This window comes from Chinchilla lanigera, unplaced genomic scaffold, assembly GCF_000276665.1.
Source record: "Chinchilla lanigera isolate Chin_1 unplaced genomic scaffold, ChiLan1.0 scaffold00039, whole genome shotgun sequence".
NCBI classification, from domain to species: domain Eukaryota; kingdom Metazoa; phylum Chordata; class Mammalia; order Rodentia; family Chinchillidae; genus Chinchilla; species Chinchilla lanigera.
In genome coordinates this window covers 7113092-7134441 of record NW_004955440.1, presented here as the reverse complement: position 1 = coordinate 7134441, position 21350 = coordinate 7113092, and the positions used below count along the sequence as shown (strand labels likewise).

The following is a 21350-nucleotide window of genomic DNA, read 5'->3' as shown; positions in this document are numbered from 1 at the left end:
GACAGAGGGAACCATTCATGCCAGTGGGAAAACAGCAAAAGCAGCCTGAGCAAAAGGGAGGAGCAGCTGCAAGCAGCCTCTTTCCCTCCCTTACACATGCAAACCACCTGCCCCAGGGCCGGTGTAGCACTCACACCCATAATCACAGCGTTGGATCATGGATCAATCATAAGCTCTAAAAGCCCACCCCATCAACTGCATGAGGCTTTGTGCTAACATCCAGACACAAACCATAACAACTTCCTTGGTTAGGTTAGTTCCTAAGTCCATCCATCTATCTGTCTTTTATTCTCTCTTTCTTTCTTTCTTTCTTTCTTTCTTTCTTTCTTTCTTTCTTTCTTCTTTCTTTCTTTTTTTTCTTTTCTTTCAATAGTATTGTGGAAGGTATTGTTTCAATATTTATATTTTTCTATTTCTAAAATTAGTAATCATACTGACAAAATTATTTTAATTTATTTTTAAAAATTAACTCATAATTGCCTGTTAAACCAATCTAATTTGATTACTAATTTGATCTAGAAAATATTTTGAGAGCTTAATGAAGTACCTGAGTTTGCACTGCACATGAATTTATCCAGTATTTTGGCTTTTCTTCTGCTTTTCAATGTGTAGCAGAGGTTATCGGCACCTAATAACCCGCAGCATATGGTACGTTATTTTGAAAGTGATCAAGTCGATGGTGACATTGATTTCTGTGTTCTGAAGGGCATGTTAAGCATTTCTAATATCCCTACTGCCAAGAAAGGAATTCTAATAACTTTGCAGCTTAAGTTTTAAAACATTCCAATTCTAACTTTAAAAGCAGTAATAAGATTTTCTATATGATCTTTGATAAACTTTGTTTCTGAAGGTCTATAACACATATTACTTTATAATTGCAGGTTTGTTACACCCACATAGGATTGATATCTTTGAAGATTATATATATGGAGCAGGACCAAAAAATGGTGTATTTCGAGTACAAAAATTTGGCCATGGTTCAGTAGAGTACCTAGCTTTACATGTTGATAAGACAAAAGGCGTTTTAATATCTCATCGCTATAAACAACTAGAGTGTAAGTATTGTATTCTGTAAGGGTATCTATATTGGTAAATGACTGTCTGTACAATTCTTAAATGTATACATTTTTTCTATATCTTAACTATTTCTCTGTCTTAATCCATGTAAGTTGGTAAGCTTAGTTGTGATATCAACAAACTTTTCATATTATCAAAGTTATCATATCATGTCAATTACCAAAGTTATCATATCAATAATACAAATTTCCATTTCTGATATAATTATTATGTAAATTTTCTTTTCTTGGAACTACGTTTGACTTCATACCAAAAAAATTATCCATTATTTTGCTTTTCTAAAACTCTTAGTAAAACTTTGTGAAGTTGTAGATAAATGATGCAATTTTGAGTCTTGTTACTAAATGAAGTAACTACTATAACATTAACATTTATCTTAAAATTTTTTAAGAGAATTCTTCATAGAATTTGTATTTCCTCTGATTTATTAATATTACTCTTCCTTCTAGAAAGGAGTAGGTAAAAATATTGTATCATCAAAAATCATTGGAAAATATATTTCAAATATATTGAACAACTGGAGAAGCTGCATCACAATACAGTGCTTGCCCGATATGCTTGAGGTTCTGATTTCGATCCCTAGCACCTCAAAGCAAAAACAAAACATCAAACCACATCGAAGAAGAACGTAATAAAACTCAACAAAACAAAGTCATAACTGACATTCTAATTAATTGTGTATTGTTTCATCTTTCAAGAAATGGTTTAAGATTTATTTATAAAAGTAAATTTAAAAAGTAGAAGTAAATTGTACTGAACCATGATTTTTATGTTTGGTACAATCATGTGGAAAGATAGCAACTGATATTTATTCAAATAAATTTTTAAAATACATTAAAACAGTATATGTTTTTACGCCAGGCATGGTGGCACATGCCTGTAATCCCAACACTTGGGAGGCTGAGGCAGGAGGATCCTTGTGAGTTTGAGGTCAGCACGAGCTACAAAGTGAGCTCAAGGCCAGCCTGAACTGCATAGCAAGACCTTGTCTCAAAAAGACAAAAAAAAAAAAAAAAGTTTTTACAAATATGTCTTAAAATTTTCTGAAAATTCAGCTCTTTGCCAATAACCTGATGTATATGGTCTCAAGGTTAACACACCTCATCTCCTAGTTTTGTCTGACTCATGGACATAGTCCAGTGTTGCCAGATTCACAATAAATGAACATAAATAAATTTATCCCTGATCAGAGTGTAGAAGACATTTGAGAAACGGTTCTTGCAGAAAGTCACCTGTCACAGTCCCCAACTCAGCTAACTATAACATTCCTATATCACACAAATAAAATAATCCCTAGGGAGGGCTGTTAGTCATTTCTGACTAAAAATTATGTTAATTAGGTAGAAATTTGAGAATAAATATGTGTGGCAGCTATTTATAGATACATACTCCTTCCAGATGGGCCCTTTATGCATACTTACTCATTCCAGATGGAAAAGAACACAGTTAAAAACATTTTTAAAGGTCATATTTTGTGTTGTGAACTGACAAACATATATGGATATTAAACTTTTGAAAATACAACAGGGAAGTTATGTTTTACTTTTTAAAGTAGTACTCTGAATATCTAAACTAAAAGTAAGATTCTCGAAGGCATGAGTTGACTTTTCTTTTAAACACAGTACTATACTGTACACTAGGTTCTAAGACCACTGTTTTTTGAAAAACAAATTAGTCAAAAACGTGTGACAAAGTATGTAATTGAATAATTTCTCCTTTCTTTGAAAGCATAATTAAGAAATCCTTCTTATTAATGATGAATGCTGAGCAGTAATTTTTCTTCACTTGTAAAAGAAAATGATATCATTGAAATTAGATACTTTCTGTAAAAATAGATGTGATTTAACATTGCTAATTCAGTTTTTTGTTGATGAAACCTACTGTAACTATCCTTACACCCTTCTTTGTTTTCCTTTGTTTCATTTTCATCAGTACCTAACCCTTGCTTGGATTTAGCCTGTGAATTTCTCTGCTTGCTTAATCCTCTTGGGGCCACTTGTGTGTGCCCAGAAGGAAAATATTTGACTAATGGAAGCTGTAGTGATGAAAACCTCTCAGGTAAGTATTCTTCATTATTCTGTCAACAGTGAATTAATCCTTTGGATAAATTTTCACAACTATTTGAAAAAGAGCAGACTTCTCTGCTCCACTGTAAATTTTTTTAAAGGAAAAAAAATAGTGTTTTATTAACTACCACAATGTTACAATACACTTTAAACATACAATAAGGTAGCCTATAAATTTGAGGTGGCCTTTTTTTTTTTTTTTCTTTTTTCTTTTGGTACTGGGAATTGAACTCAGGACCTCGCACTTGCTAGGCAGGCAGTTGTGCCCCTGAATTATATCCCCAGCTCGAGGTGGTCTTAAAGATAACAAATAAACAAAATTCCAAATTTTTTAAATAGGTGAACTACTGCAGATATAGGTATGCATTTAAGAAAACTGTATAGCTCTTAAAAGACCAGCAATGTAACTTTATTTTGTACCTTTTTAAATTGAAAATATAAACAATAATTAAAAATAAAAAGAAAACACAGCATAATAAAAAACATGCATGTCTCAATTAAGTGTACTGGATACATACAAATTTTAAAGGAAGAAGCAAAAAAAAAAAAAGGAAAATGCTTGATGTTTAAGTGCACACTGACTCCCTAGACAAAAAAAAAGACTTAAAAAATATCATAAAACCTCTATTTTTCTCTGGTTAACATCCATATGGTTGGAGTACAGTCATAATGGAAGTGATTTTGTTATGTTTGCGTATGTTATACTTTACTGGTAATTTACATAATGGCTTTTAAGCCCCTGGTAGACGTAACAGTTGTTGGAAACAAGATTTGATAAAATCACTGCGAAGACACCGTATACCTTGTTTTTTGGTCCTCCAATATTCAAGAAAAGGGATAATTCTATTGTAAGTTTAAATGCCTTGGTATCAAGGATTCTTGAATGCCTGTGTGAACTGTGCTCTGAAGAATTCCTCTCTATTTGTTATTCTTTCGCATGCAAAGCAGCATTGAACAACATACACAGCAGACTGAGAATTTAGAAATTACTCACAATAAACATGTTTCATAGTTGTGCTGAAGAAGATAATCACATTTTTTAATAAGCCTCATTTTGCTGTGGGTTTAAAATCAGTATTCACATCTGTTTATTTATTGAATAAATTTATTTTGAACACTTTCTGTTTGTCAAACACTAGTGTAGAAACAAAGGGTTAGTTTATAAATTGTGTTTCAGTTTCTTTTTTTTTGTTTGTTTGTTTGTTTTGTTTGTTTTTCTGGTACCGGGAACCGAACTCAGGACTTTGCGCTTGCCAGGCAGGCACTGTGCCACTGAGCTAAATCCCCAGCCCCTGTGTTTCAGTTTCTTTTGTCTAGTTTATAGTTACAAAAAATATTTCTACTAAGAAAGAAAATAAATACGAGGACTATGAGGAAGACCTAGCATTAATTTCAAAGCTAAGGATTAATTTACAAATGAGTCTGATGAGACTCTTTCATGTGGTTTTCGTTTTTGGAATTAGTGTTTACAATAAACAATAAAATGATTGAGATCTAAGTAGTAAAGAGCAGAAAGTTAAAAATAAAATAAAAATACAAGCTGTGATAAGAAAGGGAAGAGACATCTCTTGAATATCCAAGTGCACTTACGAGAACTTTTCTTTCATATTTAAAATATTAGTCATAACTACAAAATGCTATTAAGCTGAAAGAAAAATCAATACCTACTCAGTTTAATTTCATAAACAAAAACTGTGTTCCAAGAATACTTGAGGATCACAGCAAACATTTTCCAGTGCGGTACAAGCGTTAAGTTCTCTTCAGCACGGAGTTCTCACCTGTTGCCTCTTCCATCTGGAATTCACTCCTCCCTTGAACATGTGTCTTTGTCCTCATTGAGGGCCTCCATTTCTGAGTAGTGAACTCTGCTCTCTGCTGAAGCCTACATGCAGTTTAAAGATTTTTCCCTTTTCCAAGGCAGTTTGTATCTAACAACTATCATAGTTTCACCATTTAATGTGTTCTTGAGCCATTAGGTAGGCCGAGCTATACAGATTAAAAGGAACTGATGAATGACATAAAAATGTGATTGATATTTATAGTGGATCAAACTGCAGAAGTGACAGTTAATACTTTCAAGGAGTCAAGTGATTATTTAATTACAGGATCAGTTTGAATTCCCTGTGTGATATGACTTTCAAACAGGATTTCCACATTCAAATTAGTTTTAGGTTCAATGAGATTAAAGAAAAAGGACTTTGACAGAGCAAAACTATCTGGAAAAGCAGCATGCAAACATATATTGAGTTATTCATTTCCATTAACTTGTAAGGTATGAAACATACCTTTGCAGGTGGCAATGTGGGAAAGCTTTTAATAGAGCGCTACCTGTGAGTCACGGCTGCTGGTCTGGATGGACACATTCGTGCCGATTATTTAACGGCTGCTGTCATGGTCATTCAGTTGTCTCTTTTCTTCACTAATTCTCTAACCAACCCCAGTAGCTGTGCTCTCAGCTGTAATAAGAGATTAGGAGGCCTGATATGGTGGTGCATGCTTGTAATTGGGAAGCTGAGGAAGGACTGCCATGAATTCAAGGTCAGCATGGGCTACATAGTGAGTTCAAAGCCAGCCTGAACTAGATAGTGAGGCTGTTTCAGAAAAAGAAAATAAAAGAGAGATAGTGAATGAATTGAATGCATATTTTCAAATATTGTCATTACTTGTTTGACTAGGTCATGAAGATACTCTATGCAGGAATATATATTTTCCTTCTCAAAAATATCAAGAACTTCTTTCTTGTTGAAAAATTGCTACTTATTCAATATTCCACTCACATCCATGCCCTGTGCCTTCACAGATACCCACAGGGCAGCATGTCTGCAGAAATGTTCAAATTAGTAGGTACTCATATACGGCTTAGTAATAAACAGCTCGCCCTACTGCTGTTAGAAACATAAGTCTATATACTTTAGGAAGTATTGGTTAGTGTAGACAAATGCCAGTTAATCTTTTTCTCATATGAAGTTTGATGTAAGCAAAATTTTCAACCTTTTATAATTGCTTTATTTTCTCTGGCTGTTATTGTTGAAAGAGTGCATTGAGTACTTTTAATCTTCATGTAAGAAATTTAAAATTCAAATCCTACTCTTAAGAGAAGTGTTCACCTGCTCTTTCTAATAGTTGATTGTAATTGCTAGAACTTGGAATCTTGTGGTGATTTAGTTATGGGCAAAAGCAACCCCCTTTTTCAGTATAGAGCTATACCTGGAAGTTCTAAAAGAGTATAACTCAACTCTATTTCATCAAGCACTATTACATTTTTAAAACTTTTGTGCTTCATGAAGTATGTTGTAGAAATATACATGCGTGAACACATAAGTATTTTGAACATCGCATCCTAATGAGGGCCATACTCTTTCAGTGTTTGTCTTCACTTTTCACATTCAAAGACCCCAGTCAGGGTATAGTTTGCTAAATGAGTTAAAAATATATTGGTATATTTTAAATAAACATATCTCCAGTGTAGATCATCTTTGTCAATCTGTTCTTTGCTGGAGATTCTCACATGCATTTGCATAGGCATCTTCAATTTAAAATGTTCGAAGCTGAACCACCTCTCTATTTCCTATTGTACTTAAGTTCTCACTTACTTGTCTGGAGTAGAAACTGAGGCATCACCGTTATTTTCCCTTACTGTCTTCATACATCATTGATCTGGTTTCTTACTTCACTAGTAACCCTTGGGATATTTCCACATTAGTTCATCCTACATTGCAATACTTTAGATGATTATCTACCTAGCCTGTATTACTTAACAAAGTCCTAATTGTCCTACTTTCAGTTTAATGCCTGTCAGTGCATTGATTCTCAGGTTTCTTTGGCTCTTGAGTATCTCTGCATTACCTGTGGAGCAAAGTACAGAATCCAATGATTCTTTTTATTGTCACTGTCTCATCAAGGATGCTTACCTCTTCCAATTCCTGCTTTCACACTCTCTGATCCATGTGCTAGTGCAGTGACATTCAGGCAGTCCCACCAGAACTCATCTTCTGGCATTAAGAAATATTATTTTATCTGAGTTCTACCCTCAATGTACCTGCAGGCATGCAGAAAACAATGCTGAAAGAGCATGTTGCTTATTTACCAAATAATTCCTTCAAGTGACTACTGAATTTTAGCCATATGCCTCATACGTCCAACCCTCAGCTCCTCATCTAACCTCTACTCTAGACATGGAAAATATAAGCTGGAAGTCACAATCTCTGTATGTAAGTATGTATGAGGTATACTTAGGTCCTTAAAATTTACAGCATTTTAGAACTTTAATTTATTAAAATTTATTTATTAAAATTTATTTTAATTAAAATTTATTTAAATTTATTAAAATTTATTAAAAACTTTTTTTAATATCACAAAAACCCAAATTAAACTGTATTTTTTTCACAGAGGTTGTTTACCTGTGAAGTAACTGAGATACAGGTAAACTAACTTGGATGCGTATTAAGAGGTAGAACTAGGGTTTATACAGGTTCTTATTATACCATTTTTATCTTATGTATGTTGCCTTATAAGCGGGTGCTTCATATTATAAATGCAAACTTGGTAATGCCAATCTAAAGCTTAAGTACATGCCAAAGAAATTACTGAGGTTGAAAAAGATGCTCTAATGATCATTGCAGTAATCCTTTTCCAGCATCTGCCATGCACGGACCAATGTATGTTGAATAGGGCATATAAGCTGTGCTTTTATCACCTAAGTTTACTATGTGATAGATACAAATTTAGCAGTGGGTATATCCTAGAAGGCTTTCAAAATACTGTCAATAATTTTTTTTCCATTCATCCTACCTAGAGTAATAGAAAGTTTTCTAATGAACGAAGGTCATGTACACACAGATAGCAACATAACCTGCACAATGACTCCAAACCAATTTTAATCATAAATCATACTATCTTGTTAAAGATAATTTTGCTACCTCCAAAAGATGACCATTTCTTATTCTCAGTCAAAATGTCATTAAGTAGGCAGATTGAACCTAAACATAGAGAGTGAATTTTATCTGTGGAAGTGTTTTTGATGTTGTTCTGTCATCTCCTTTTATCAAATTTAAATGACTTGGCATATTTTTGTATATTTAGTGTATATTGACATCAAAGATTGTCTCATCATTTGAACACTTCTCTATACTAATATACACATAGCATAGGTTCTTTGCCATTGGACATAACCATTTCTTTACAGTATATGCGAATATAAATGTATATAAGAAGAACATAAGATGTAATAGTATGTAAAGATAAATATAAATATTATAAATATATTACATATTTTATGTTTATTTGATATCAACTACTAAAGAATAGACAATGTTGTCATGTTATAAATAAAAATTTTTGCTTGGAAAATATATTACCTTCAGAAAGTCAGTTTTGTTAATTATTAAGATATACAGTAACATGTTAAAGAAATAATAATTTGATATTTGTAGTCACCATACAACAACTAGAATATATTTCCCTGTTTTCAGCAAGTATTTAATTATATTCAATTGTATGAGGATTAAGTTATTTTATGAAAAATTATAATTTCATGAAAAATGACTTTATGTAAATAATAGTTTTGTTACTGTATGAAAATTAACATTTTAGTATCTAAATATATTTATTTATCTTTATTCAACCACCCCCTGAAGGATATGCTAACCTGTATATTTCCTCTTACAACCAGATAATTCTTGCGAGATGACTTGTGAAAATGGAGGGCGATGCATTTTAAACGAGAAGGGTGACGTGAGGTGTCACTGTTGGCCGAGTTATTCAGGAGAACGCTGTGAGATCAACCACTGCAGCAACTACTGTCAAAACGGAGGGACTTGCACACCATCAGCTCTAGGTAAATACTGGAGTGTCATTGCATATTCAGATCATTTGTTTATTTTCTTCTATATGAAAAGGTAACCCTTAGTGTCACAAATATAATATTTATATTTTGAAAATGAATAAATTAACACAAAATAAACAATTCAACCTAAGCAATGGCGTTTGCAATAAATTCAGTGTATCATAATTCAGGTTACAAAATTTAACAACAGTAATGGATATTACAAAGTATTGAGTTTCTACAAGGTAACAAATTTATGCTGATAGATATTTTGACCCAGGGCATGGATAGAATGATGGATAGTGCCAGTGTTCCAAAACTTATGTGCTAATTTCAAATTCAGTGACTTTTACTGAATAGTTTTCCTAAACATAGAAATCAATTGTTATTGAAAACTGGGCTCCATTTAAACATAAATAAAATATATAAAAAATTATTTTACCATCCTGACTACCTTCTAAAATTATAAGTAGTGTAGGCATTGCAAAACATCTTATATAATATGCTTTGAAAATACCCAATTACTACTTGTTAGTACATACTATACTTGAGATTGTTGTTAATTTATGCAACAGAAATGTTTGCAAAAGTGTTCACTATGCCACATTACTGAACATTGAACATATTTTCCTATTGATTTTTATTAAATTTAAAATATGTTCCCATGAGAAAAAAAAACAACCTGAATGCATAATAAAATCTAATTTGCAAATTCCAATATTCAGTACCAGGGACATTATGCAGCTATTAAAGTGCAATCTATGCACATTTAATTTTACTACCGCAAATGCAAATTTAGTCAGATGGAAAATCAATCTATATGATCCTCATATTCCCTACATGGTTAATTTATATCTTACTGGGAGTTTTCACTGTCTCTGTTGCTTATGGTTCTCTTTGAAGTGTTTAGCATAGTGCAAACCTGAAGACTCAGAAAAGGGAGAATTTTCAGTGGAATATAGAAAACCCAAGCTGTTTTAAATTTGAATCCTTTTAGTAAAATCATGATAGTTTTATGCCTGTAAATATATTTGACTGACGATTAACTGATATTTAAAATATTCTAAGTATTTCATTATATTCTGTAAAGAATATTTAGCAGGAAAATTGAAATATAAACGCACTAGGATTCTTAACCTGTATTTTTACTTTGCTTAAGGGAAGCTAGTCCATGCAGTAGGGATATTCTATTGTTGTGGAAGATATAATAGTATGATCCTCTACTGAACAGGCAAGTGAAAATACAGATTCAATGAATGCTTGTGTGATTTGCGTTTTATTTATTTATTTGTACTGAGAATTGAACTCAGGACTTTGCACTTGCCAGGCAGCCACTAGTTCCACTGAGCTCTGTCCCTGGCCCATGATTTGCATGTTATTAGTAAAGATACTGTTTCTTGTAGGGAAGAAACATTTTCTGACAAATTAGTTATTTGAAGGTTTAATGGCTTAATTGGTAGCAATTTCTCATTAACACAATAAAAATCATTGGGTTATAGCTATGTGATTTCCTTATATTTAGATATATTTAGGTGAAGTAAATCATTTGACATTCCAAATGATAGCAGTGTGTTCAAACTGCAAAGGATTTACAGGGACACATCTCTAAAATTTGCTGTGCTGTTCATGGAGTCTACATTGTATATAGGTATAGCACAACTCCCAATGTTATGTTCAAATAGCTGTCCTGACCTTGGTGCATTCTTAAAATCCATAGTATGTTAGCTTTATATACCCGAATATTTAGATCTTGATTTCCATAGATTATACATAGAAGAAAATGAGGTCTCCTATGAATTCAACCAGGGATATGACCACTTAGTTTTTCTTATAGAATCTCATAATTAATCATGTGTTATCCAATTAAGTCATTTACAAAGTACTTTTCACTTTTAAAAATGTGGTTTAAAAAAAGTTGTTTGTTACCATAGACTGTAGAACCTCATTATCTCCACACAGATGTTAATTTGTTAAACAAATCCCAGTGGGCAGTTCATGGATTTATTCATTGTTGGTTTACTTACAGTTAAGCCTTTTGGCAAATTCCTATGTGGACACCATATAACTAGGGTCTGGGGCAGCCTTAATTATAGTTTATAAGTTTATGACAGTTGAACAGAACAATAATAATTGAACAAAGAAAATGTCACCAGTTAATTAAAAGCACACATCTGAGAGACGTAATTAAAATTCTGTGTGTAGGGATGAGTTTTTATTCCTAAGAGCTTTTTTAAAAAATAATGAACACTAAAAACAAAATATATGAGCTCTGTTTATATAGGAAGATACAACATAATGAAATATTTTGACATTGATTATGCCAATGATGGTCTATATAATTCATCTCTATGACTTCCTCATCAAAAGACATGTTTATGATCAAATTTGTCTTGGGGAAAAGTAATAGAGGTCAGAGTAAAACATAGTACTATACATTCTATTATTGAAAAAAGAAAAAAATTTAGGAAAGTTTTTATGCATCATAGATGTCAAGATATGTATGTAATTATATTTGCAAGTAGTGCCACGTTGTGAACATTTATTCTCTAAGGTATGTTCATACTGCCTGGTATTTTCTTTACACATATGGGTCTGCATTTAGACTTTTCATGTTTCTGTCAAAATGAATCAGGGCTTCAGATGCAGTTGGTTTAGAGGAATGGACCAAGAAGAATTGCGAATTTGGGATAACAAACACAAACACTACCACTCCTAAAGCTTGGAATTAGGCAGAAGGGAAAACACATGTCACTTTTAAAAGTGTGAAACAAAGGCAGACTGGCTAGGCTAAGAGGTGACAGTAGTTTTGGATAGTAGGAACACAATGAATTTTTATTGGATAATTGAAGTGAATGTAACAGGAAGCAAGCAGAGGCTCTTTTGGTAGACCTCTGTGCCTACATCTCTAGGGACTTTTCACACTCAATGATTTTTCTCAGAAGTGAAGCAGGAGTGTGAAAGAGGCCCCTGTGGTGGAAAGATTTCAAAATCTCTGCAATGGGATGGACTTTTACAGTATGAGACAGATCGATGGAGAAAATTTCATTGTTTCTATTAGGATCTTTCTGCCCAAGCAACTACCCATATCAGCTGGCACATTTGATCAAAGAACTTGTGTATAACTTCAGAGCACCATGGAAATGGTGACAAAACACATGTACATAAAGCTCTAAAATTACCAATTTACTTAGAATGTAAAGCACATAATCAACCCAGTTATAGCTCTATAAAGAGTGAATCTACTTTTAACCTTCCAATCTTTTCTTTTCACTTCTATTTAAAAAAGGGCTGTTTTTCAGGTAAATTATGTTGGATATTCTCACTACTCAACATAGATATTAATTACACTTAGGAAGTACTGGAAGCAAATATTTAGTTTTTTTTTAAGAGTTCAAGGAAATAACTAATGATGTTCAATTAAAAACAAAACGTAGTATATAATTTAACATGTAAGTACATTTAGAATACGTAACTCTGAAAATCAAGCAGAAAAAATTAAAGCGTAATGAGAAAATGGGAAACAGCAAGCCTGACACCTTCGGAGTCGGAGAAGCAGGCAATAGGAGCCTCTTCCCTGTAAGATAAAATCAGCATTCTCAAATTAGTTCTAGAAAAAGACGTTAAGGGTGCAAACCTTTCAGCCAACAATGTTTAAAAATTTGTTAATGTTTTTTTAATGTATCAATCTTCTTTGCCTTAATAATGTCACTTTTAGAGATATCTCCCAAGGGTTCAAAAAAAAAAAAAAAAAGGAAAGAAAGAAGAAAATATAGAGGTAAAAGTGTTAGTTTTGTTTCAAATCATCTAATATTGAGGAAAACCCTAAATTCATATCCTAAATATATAAGATATTGGATGTATAAAAGATAAACATATTTAAATACAATCACAATCATAGAATATTTGATAGTATAGAAAAATGTTTACATTGTACTTTAAAATAAAAAAGAACAATACATAAAATATATATACTATGAGCTCTATGGGGACAATTTCATATATAAAATTTCTATATCAAGAATGCTTCTTATTTTTCTATATTATAGAAAATCCCATATTAATAAGTATTACTATTATTATAAAAGTGAAAATAATAACTGTTACTATAAATTAAAATAGCAATAATTGTTACCCTTGCAATCATGATAACATATACTGGCTTTTTATTAAGTGCCAGACTTGTTCTCTATCATAGACTCCTCACAGCAAATGTTTGAAAGAGTAAATATAAGGTCTCTCTAATTCTCCTGCTGGCTTCATGAGTCACACTTACTGGTTTGTTTGCACCACATGGTGAGAGGATACTAAATTATTCAGTCTTATAACTCTCTAGGCTAATGTCACAAGGCTGTGTGAGCTTACTTGTATTCTCAGAAGATATGAAAATGCTTCAACCTCATTTCCACCATGCTGACTGAAAATGAACTTCTCAGAAGTATAAATAGATTGTGACCAATAACTTGAAGCATGTCAGGATATATTAAACAGTACCTGGGAGACAACTCAACTCGATAAAAGCCCACAATTCCTCCCCGACTTTGTCAGTCTTTGCTGAATAGTTTGCTCTAATCTTTGTGAAACTGAAGACAATTTGACAGCTGTAATCAACTTTCTAAAACTGGGTATAAATGTGTACTCACTTTCGGTTCAGGAAATTATTCTATTAAGCGAAAGAGCAGAATGTCAAATTTTCTTACCAAAGAACTAGCAATTTTTTAAAAGTATTCAGAACTTTTATTATTTGGGATCTATGTCTGAAGTCAAGGCAGATTTCACAAAGGAGAGTAGTCACAGAATGAGATATCAGGAGAGGGAATTTGTGATTGCAATTTTATAAGTAACTGATGCTTTGGGGATATGACTACAGTTTATTATCTCTATTCTGCACAAAGGGATACAAATACATTTATTGTTCAAATAATAAGCGTGTTGTAAGAATTATGTCACATATAGATGGTGCTTTCATGGAATATTAAACACTAACATTCAAAAATATGTGCCAAGGGGTATATGATAAATATTACTATTTACACTCAGTGTATTAATCACACACATTGAACTAAAGCATGACTATATCCATTCAAAACTAGTTATGCATCCCATGTCATAAACAGAGTCTGCCTCGACCAGTACCAGGTTAAAGGAGGTCAGAGGCATGGTTTACATAGAAAAATTAATAAGAAATCAAAACCTTATTTAATAAAACTAGACCAATAATGATCAGTAGCATGTCTCTACCTCATCATCATATTAAACAACCATTGCCTCATGGGAAATTCAGAGGTTATCGGTTCTGCTAGCATTCCTTTATAGCAGTCAACCACACATTGTCAGGCACTGTGTCCATAATAAAACCTCATATGCCTTTATCTAATATTGAGAGGAGATGTCATTTTGCCTACTTTAAAAAATTTACTCTTGACTAAGTCATACTGGTGAAAGGCATTTTAAAAACAATTTTTCAGAAAAAATACAGCTTTTCAAAACAATCAATTAAGTTATTAAAAATGTCAACATAGTATAGTTTTGCCGATAAGTAAAAATACATCTCCATTGCCCCTTTTTTTGATTGAGTGTTTTATTTTGGGGGTCTACTTTTCTGAATTCTTTTGTTTTGTTTTGTTTTTCTGGTACCAGGAATTGAACTCAGGACCTTGAGCTTGCCAGGCAGATGCTGTGCCGCTGAGCTATATCCCTGCCCTACTTCTTCGATTTCTATATGTTGTAGATCTTAGTCCTCTGAGGAACTGGCAAATTGTAGGTTGTCTCTTTTGGTTATTCATTTACACAGAAGGTTTTTATCTTCACTTTGTTCTAGTCATTGATTCCTGGTAGTGAAGCCTGATTAGGTAGAACTGTATTTAAGAAGTACTTGCTTGTGCCTATGTGTCCAAAAGCTTTACCAAATTTTCTCCCAGAAGATTCAGTGTTTCTGTTTTGATGCCTAGGTATTTGATCCATTCTGACTTTTGGTTCCATAAACATTCTGAAATTATTTTTTCTGATTCTTTGAAGTATGTTATCAGTATTATGAAGGGAATTGCATCAAATCTATCCATTATTTTTACTAACATGGCCATTTTAGCAATATTTTTCTGTGTTCCCAAGAATAACAGATGCCTTTCCATTTTCTAACGTCCTGTTCAATCTCTTTTTGAAAGCACAATAGTTTTCATTGCAGAGGTCCTTCAATTCAAAAATAAATGAGCATTTAAAATGTAAAAACACTTCACAGTAAAAGTACAAATGGCTAAGTACATGAAGAAATCTTCAATATCTTTGGACGTTAGATAAATGAAAATCAAAACAACATTAAGATTCCATCTTACCCATAAAGAATAGCTGTTATCAAGGACTCAAAATAGTGGGACATGTTAGGAAAAGGGAACACTTCCATATAGTTGGTTGGAATGTAAACTACTACAACCATGGTGGAAATCAGTATGGAGGTTCCTCAAACAACTAAAAATAGAAATTTAATTTAGCCCAGCTATACTTCTTCTGGAAATTATCCCTAAAGAGTTAAACTATCGTATTGCAGAGATGTGACTATTCATGTTTAAAGCAGCATAAGTAACAATAGGTAATTTATGGAACCAGTCTCTATGCCTAAACAAATAAAGAAAATTATCTATCTATCTAGCTATATAGTTACTCAGCCATAAATTAGGTTATATTTGAGTGATTTGTAGAAAAACAGATGGATCTTAAGATAACACTAAGTGGAATAAATCAGACACAGAGGGTTAAATATCACATAACTTCTTTAATATGAGAGACCCAAAATATGAATAATTTCAAGAACAAAATAAAAGAGAAATGGCAGGAAACAAGGAGATAGACTCTGTGGAAATGTGAAGAGAGTCTGTGGGGAGGGGGAGGAGGGGGAAGCAAGTAGCTAGAGAACAGAAGCATAAATGATCAAGTCGTGATATATTTATGTACCAATTTCCCAGAATGTAATCATTATGCATTACGCATATAAGGGCAAAAAAAGATTAAATAAAACCCTAAAAAGGAAAATAAATTTCTTTTGAAAAAATCAGTGTTGCTATTGATAATTAAGAGTGACTAAGAAAGGTTTACTCTAAAATTATTAGCCAAAAGATAATATTACTATATCAAAGTATAGTATTTTGAAAATTTTATAAGCATAGCTATTGTCTTTGTTATTCTGATTGTTATGTTTTGAATGGTCAATGAATACTAAGACCTCAGATAAATTCCTTAGCTATGTCATTTACAATATGATATTTACCTTAAAATGTTTACCTTAAAATGACATTTACCTTGATATAATGTCTACATCTTTAAGATGTGAGTTACAGTGATTAAATACAACTAGAAATTCAGAACCTAAATTATTGTAAAATACCCTAACACATCACCTACTGTTACTAAAAATCAGAAATTTTGCATTGTCTACACATACTAGAGAAATAGCTGACTGAGACAATACACCTAAAGATTACATATACTTAAACAGGTCATTTATCTAGAAATAAACTAATCAAACTTCAGACCTTTAAAAACTGTTCACGTTTACTTATCCATAAAGTAGAAAATATTTTCCTATCGTTAAGTATAAATATATATCACCTTCAATGATGTGTGTGGATGGGTTATTTATGGCATATTATATCCAAAAGAATAAAAATAGAGCAAAAATGAGGGTCAGCATTCCAGCTGGAGCTTCCTAGCAGAGGCATATTCAATCACATTTGAACAAAGTATGGTAATTTGTGTGGTAATAATACCAACAGGGCTACTGATAAAGAAGTGTCAATTATTGGCGCTGGTGGGAGGCACTGTGCCACGTTTTACCTATACCTGCTAAACAGTGTGGCTGTTATTTACAAAGTGAGAGGCAGGGAGGAAAATTCAATTTACTAAAGCCACTCTATTTAAATATCAACAGGACTTCATTCCCAAGTCTAAATAAATCAAATTATTTAGCATTGTTCAAAATTTATTACTTCCTTTAAATATTAACTCTGCAGTATTTTATAATCAGCCATTTTTAAGGAGACTATGATTTTTCTTTGTGAGGGGCATGAAATATTAGTGAAATTTTAAAAATTCCATGTAATTCCAGACATTTTCATTTTTGTAAGCAACAAAATATTTCATGTTGTCAATTTATATGTCTTAGAAATATTTATTACTGATTTCAGATGATTATAGATTTTGGTTACAGCTTTACAACAGTTAACATTACCTGTTATTCATTATGCAGTGATATTGGAATAGTTTATTATAAATTTGTCTGGTGGTGTAACTATTTACTGAAAGGCCTTAGAAAATGTATGCTTGTAGCTTCTAATTATCTATGCACAGAAATAGTAAAAGTAATTTCAGTTAATCTCCATTTTTATGTGCACTTAAGGTGATTTAAAGAAAAAGAGTATAAAAAAATATAAAGGTTATCTTTATACGCACATATGCGGAGACATAGATATGTAATAGGAGATTGGCCTTGGGAGCGGCCCTAAGTGCTCAGGCACATGGGAAACTTCATAACATGCTGTCTGCAAGCCGCATGACCAGGAAAGCCAGGTGCATGACTCAGCAAAGCCCAGTGTTATGGTTGATACATTGTGTCAACTTGGGGAGCCTAGAGGTTTGGCTAAGTGACTCAGCAGGAAGCCAGGGTGCCTACTTTGTAAACATCCTGAGCCTGTGGAAGAGGAGGGCATGGAGATTATGTGAGGGCTACACGCCCCTTAGGTCAGGGTAGTCTGTTTACAATGTAAGTCAGGGAAAGAGGTTATTTGCCGCGATTCCTCCCTTTTGCTCTGGCTGTTTGCTGTTCGGCTGCCATTCCCCCCTTTGCTCTTGTTGCTTTGCTATCTCCTGCCTCGGAGCCAGCTAAGTATGGACTGAAACCTCCACAAACTGTAAGCTAAATAAACCTTTCCTTCCTTCATTTTGGGCATTGGGTATTTTGACTCAGCAATCAGAGAAGAGTAACCAAGACACCCAGTGGTCTGGGATATCGGGGAACCAGCGCTGTCACTGCCAGTGGGAGGCCAAAAGTTTAAGTGTAGGTGAGGGGTGGGAAGAATTCAACTGAAAGTCTTGGGGCCCAAAAGCCTAAAAGCAAGGACCTCCAATAGAAAAAGGCAGGAGGAAATGAATGCTCCAGTTTTAGAAAAAATAGATGACCACTCACTCCTCTATCGTTTTGTTCCAGTTGGTCCATCAACAGAGTGAAGGATGCCCACCTGAACAGTCGGGTGGATCTCTTCACTTGGTCTGCTAGTTTTAATGCTAGTTTCTTTGGGACTCACCTCACAGAATCACCCAGCAATAATATCTTACCAGCTATCTGGGCATCTCTTAGCCCAGTCAAATGGACACATAAAATCAATCATTGTAATGGAAAAATAAGGCGAATGTAAATTTTTTTAAACTTACAGCAATAAAAGATGCTTTGCCATTAATCCACATCGGAATACCTCTCTCACTTCAGGTACCCTGATCCCGTACTCTTGCCACATCCTAAATTGCTTGTGGAAGTCCCTTTTCATGAGTGTCTGCAGTGAGCACAGCCCTGGCTACCTCGATGTTCTTAACAGGTTCAAAGCATTTATGTTTCATGATTATTTTCGTGTTACAAAAACCAGAATGCACACGGTGCCAGATCTGGTGAACAAAGGGGATGAGCACACACTGTAATGATTTTACAGGCCTTCCTCTCTCTTGCAAGGCACTTGGCAGCAATTTTCAATGTACTTTTGACCATACCTTGTAAAGACACAAAAGATTTCTGGAACTTCCTTGGCAAGTGGCATTATTGGTGGAATAAGTGTTTACACAAGGAAGGAAGAGTATGGTAAAGATTAATTGCAGTATGTCTTTTACAGTAATATATATATTTTTAAATTAAACATTTAGCATACGTTTTGATCACCGCTTGTTTATCTTAGCAGAGAACACTGTTAAGTACCCTAGACAGCAAGATCTGAACGTGAGTGAACATGGCCCTGGGAGACCCTACAAGACGGTGAAAACATGTATACTTCTGTAGCATGGGAAATATATAAAATCTATTTTCTCTTTTGGAGGGTGGGATGAGTGATAAACCTATTGAAATGTCAAAGATACTGCCACCGGAATAAAAAGGAAGGTGGGAAGTTTAGGAAGGAGGATGAGCCCAGAGTCATAAAATTGAGACAGAGACATTGAAAAAGTAATTCTTAGAGATTTGAAGCTGGGTAATATCACTAGAAAGATGTTTGGAAGCATATTTTTGAGATATAGAGAAAATATAAAGACATTAACAAAAAATCAGTCAGTGAAAAGATAGATGGGGAAGTTAACAAGGACGTTGTCTTGGAAGACAAAATGAGCTAGAACTTCCGGTTCGGGTAATCAAAATTGTGGAGAAACGTCGAAGAGGACCACAGTGTGTCACAAGGCAGAGATATAGCCTCGAGTAGGGCACAGGTAAGCTTTAAGACTGTACATACATGGCCAGTAGATGATGCATCACAAGTTGTCAGACTCGTAACACCAGAGAATTTGAATTAATCTATATGAGCAGCATATTCATATTGAGGGATACACCCTCTTCAGAAAGCGCAAGCAGAGGCAATAGATTAAAAAGCATTATTTTATATATTGAAAAGGAGAACTCTCACCCTAGTGAAGTACTGAAATATGACTTTAAGGTGAATGTTTTATTGTCTTGTGTTAGTAAAATCAGAAGCAGTTAGTATAAATAGCTCTTTTGAGGAGATCAAGCATGTATCAAGCACAGTTGTGTAAAAGGATGAATTTAGTAAATGTTAAGCATGATTAGAAACTTAAGAGGGGAAAAAGATTCATCCTTCAAAAGGTTCTGAGGGTGAAGTTGATGGAGAGTTATAGTTCAATGTCACCACTACCATAAAAATAAATTCTATTTTCATATTATATTAAATAAAAGCAATGACATGTAGAATTTAATAAAAATTGTAGAACACTTTTCATAAACAATAACAATACCTTTCTAAAGATGAACACAGAATAAGTCATAGCTACAGTGTTGAGTATCATTCAATAGTATTATGCACTAAAATGTAATTGAGTGCTTCTTATATATATAATACAGTTAGAAGTTCTTTGAATATTTATGATTTAGTCTTTATCACTCTAAAGAACAGCTAACTGGGACAATATTATTATTATCTCCATTGTATACAGTAGGAAACAAGCAGAGAGATGATATTTGCTCAGTATCTGACAGAAGTATACTATGAATTCAGACAACCTACACTTCTAATATCTGTGCTGAGGATGTTATGGGAACAAGATTGATATAGAGCCAGGAAATAGGTTCTCTCACTCCTTCCTCTGGTCAACTGATGCTTTTTTAGATTGTGTTCTCTTGTAGGCCACCAAGTCCCCAGATCTATGGATATCACTGCTATCAATCTATACTTCATTCATCCTGACATTGCCATTTCTCTTTCACATATCAAGATGAAAATTCTACTACCTAAATAAATCTCTACAAATGAAACCAATGAAATGCTGGAGTGCAACAAAAGATTGTTAAAAATGTTACATGGAACCTGTTATACAATTCTGCAACAGATGGTTCTTTACCCATCAAAAAAACAGAAGATCTGCTGTGTTACCATACAGTTGGGTTAGGCAATATTCCACTGAATATGAACATTTCTCCTTGTCAAAAATAAATCTTTTCTTCAAAGGAAGAAAGATAAGAGCTTTTGAAAATAATTGAGCTGGAATCCAAATGACGTTAGACGTATGCTAGCCGGGGACAACCTGGTCACTCTGCTCTGACTTCAAAGCAGCTGCAGGTTAGATGTAAGCACAGAAAGCTGTGGTACTGTTTCTCTCAGTGACTCGGGGAAGAATTTGCAAATTTTCTGCTGGGTTCTCTTTGTTTCTTTCCAATCTCTCTCATTTTATTTTGTTTCAGTTCTAATTTCCTGGAAAGCAAGCAAACAAACAAACAAAAACCCTAAAAACCCTAGAGAAACGTGCATCTGCGTTATTTAAATCCTACATCCCTATGACTCTTTCTGATCTTTTTCAGATTGCCCGTTGGTTTCTTCTATATTTTGAACATTATTTCAAATGTAGCTCAGGTTACTATTCAGCTTACCCCCTAGTTCTCTCCGAGTTATTCAGGGGCTCTTACCGAAAAACAAGAATTAATTCTTTTGTTCTGCCACTCTTGTTTTCCTTGGAAACCATATTCCAAAATTATCTAATACCACCATTTGTTCTTTTGTTTTTGTCTTTATTTTTCACCCCTTAAAGGGTCATAGAACACACTGTTTCATTGTCCACAAGTAGAAAAACTTATCACAAATGTAAGGAAAAATGTAGTTATCACAAATGTAAGGGGAAATTTATTACTTATCACA

The 21350-nt window shown here is 33.5% G+C and overlaps 1 protein-coding gene across 1 annotated transcript in view; it reads left to right on the top strand.

Annotated features, from left to right (window-relative positions):
* The window catches only part of Lrp1b (low density lipoprotein receptor-related protein 1B), a 1427040-nt gene that overhangs the window by 1341125 nt on the left and 64565 nt on the right, over positions 1-21350 (top strand). The window contains exons 81-83 of the mRNA XM_013517439.1: positions 882-1055; positions 3010-3135; positions 8815-8979. Coding sequence (XP_013372893.1) covers positions 882-1055; positions 3010-3135; positions 8815-8979 — 465 coding nt within the window. The remainder of the gene's footprint in view (positions 1-881; positions 1056-3009; positions 3136-8814; positions 8980-21350) is intronic.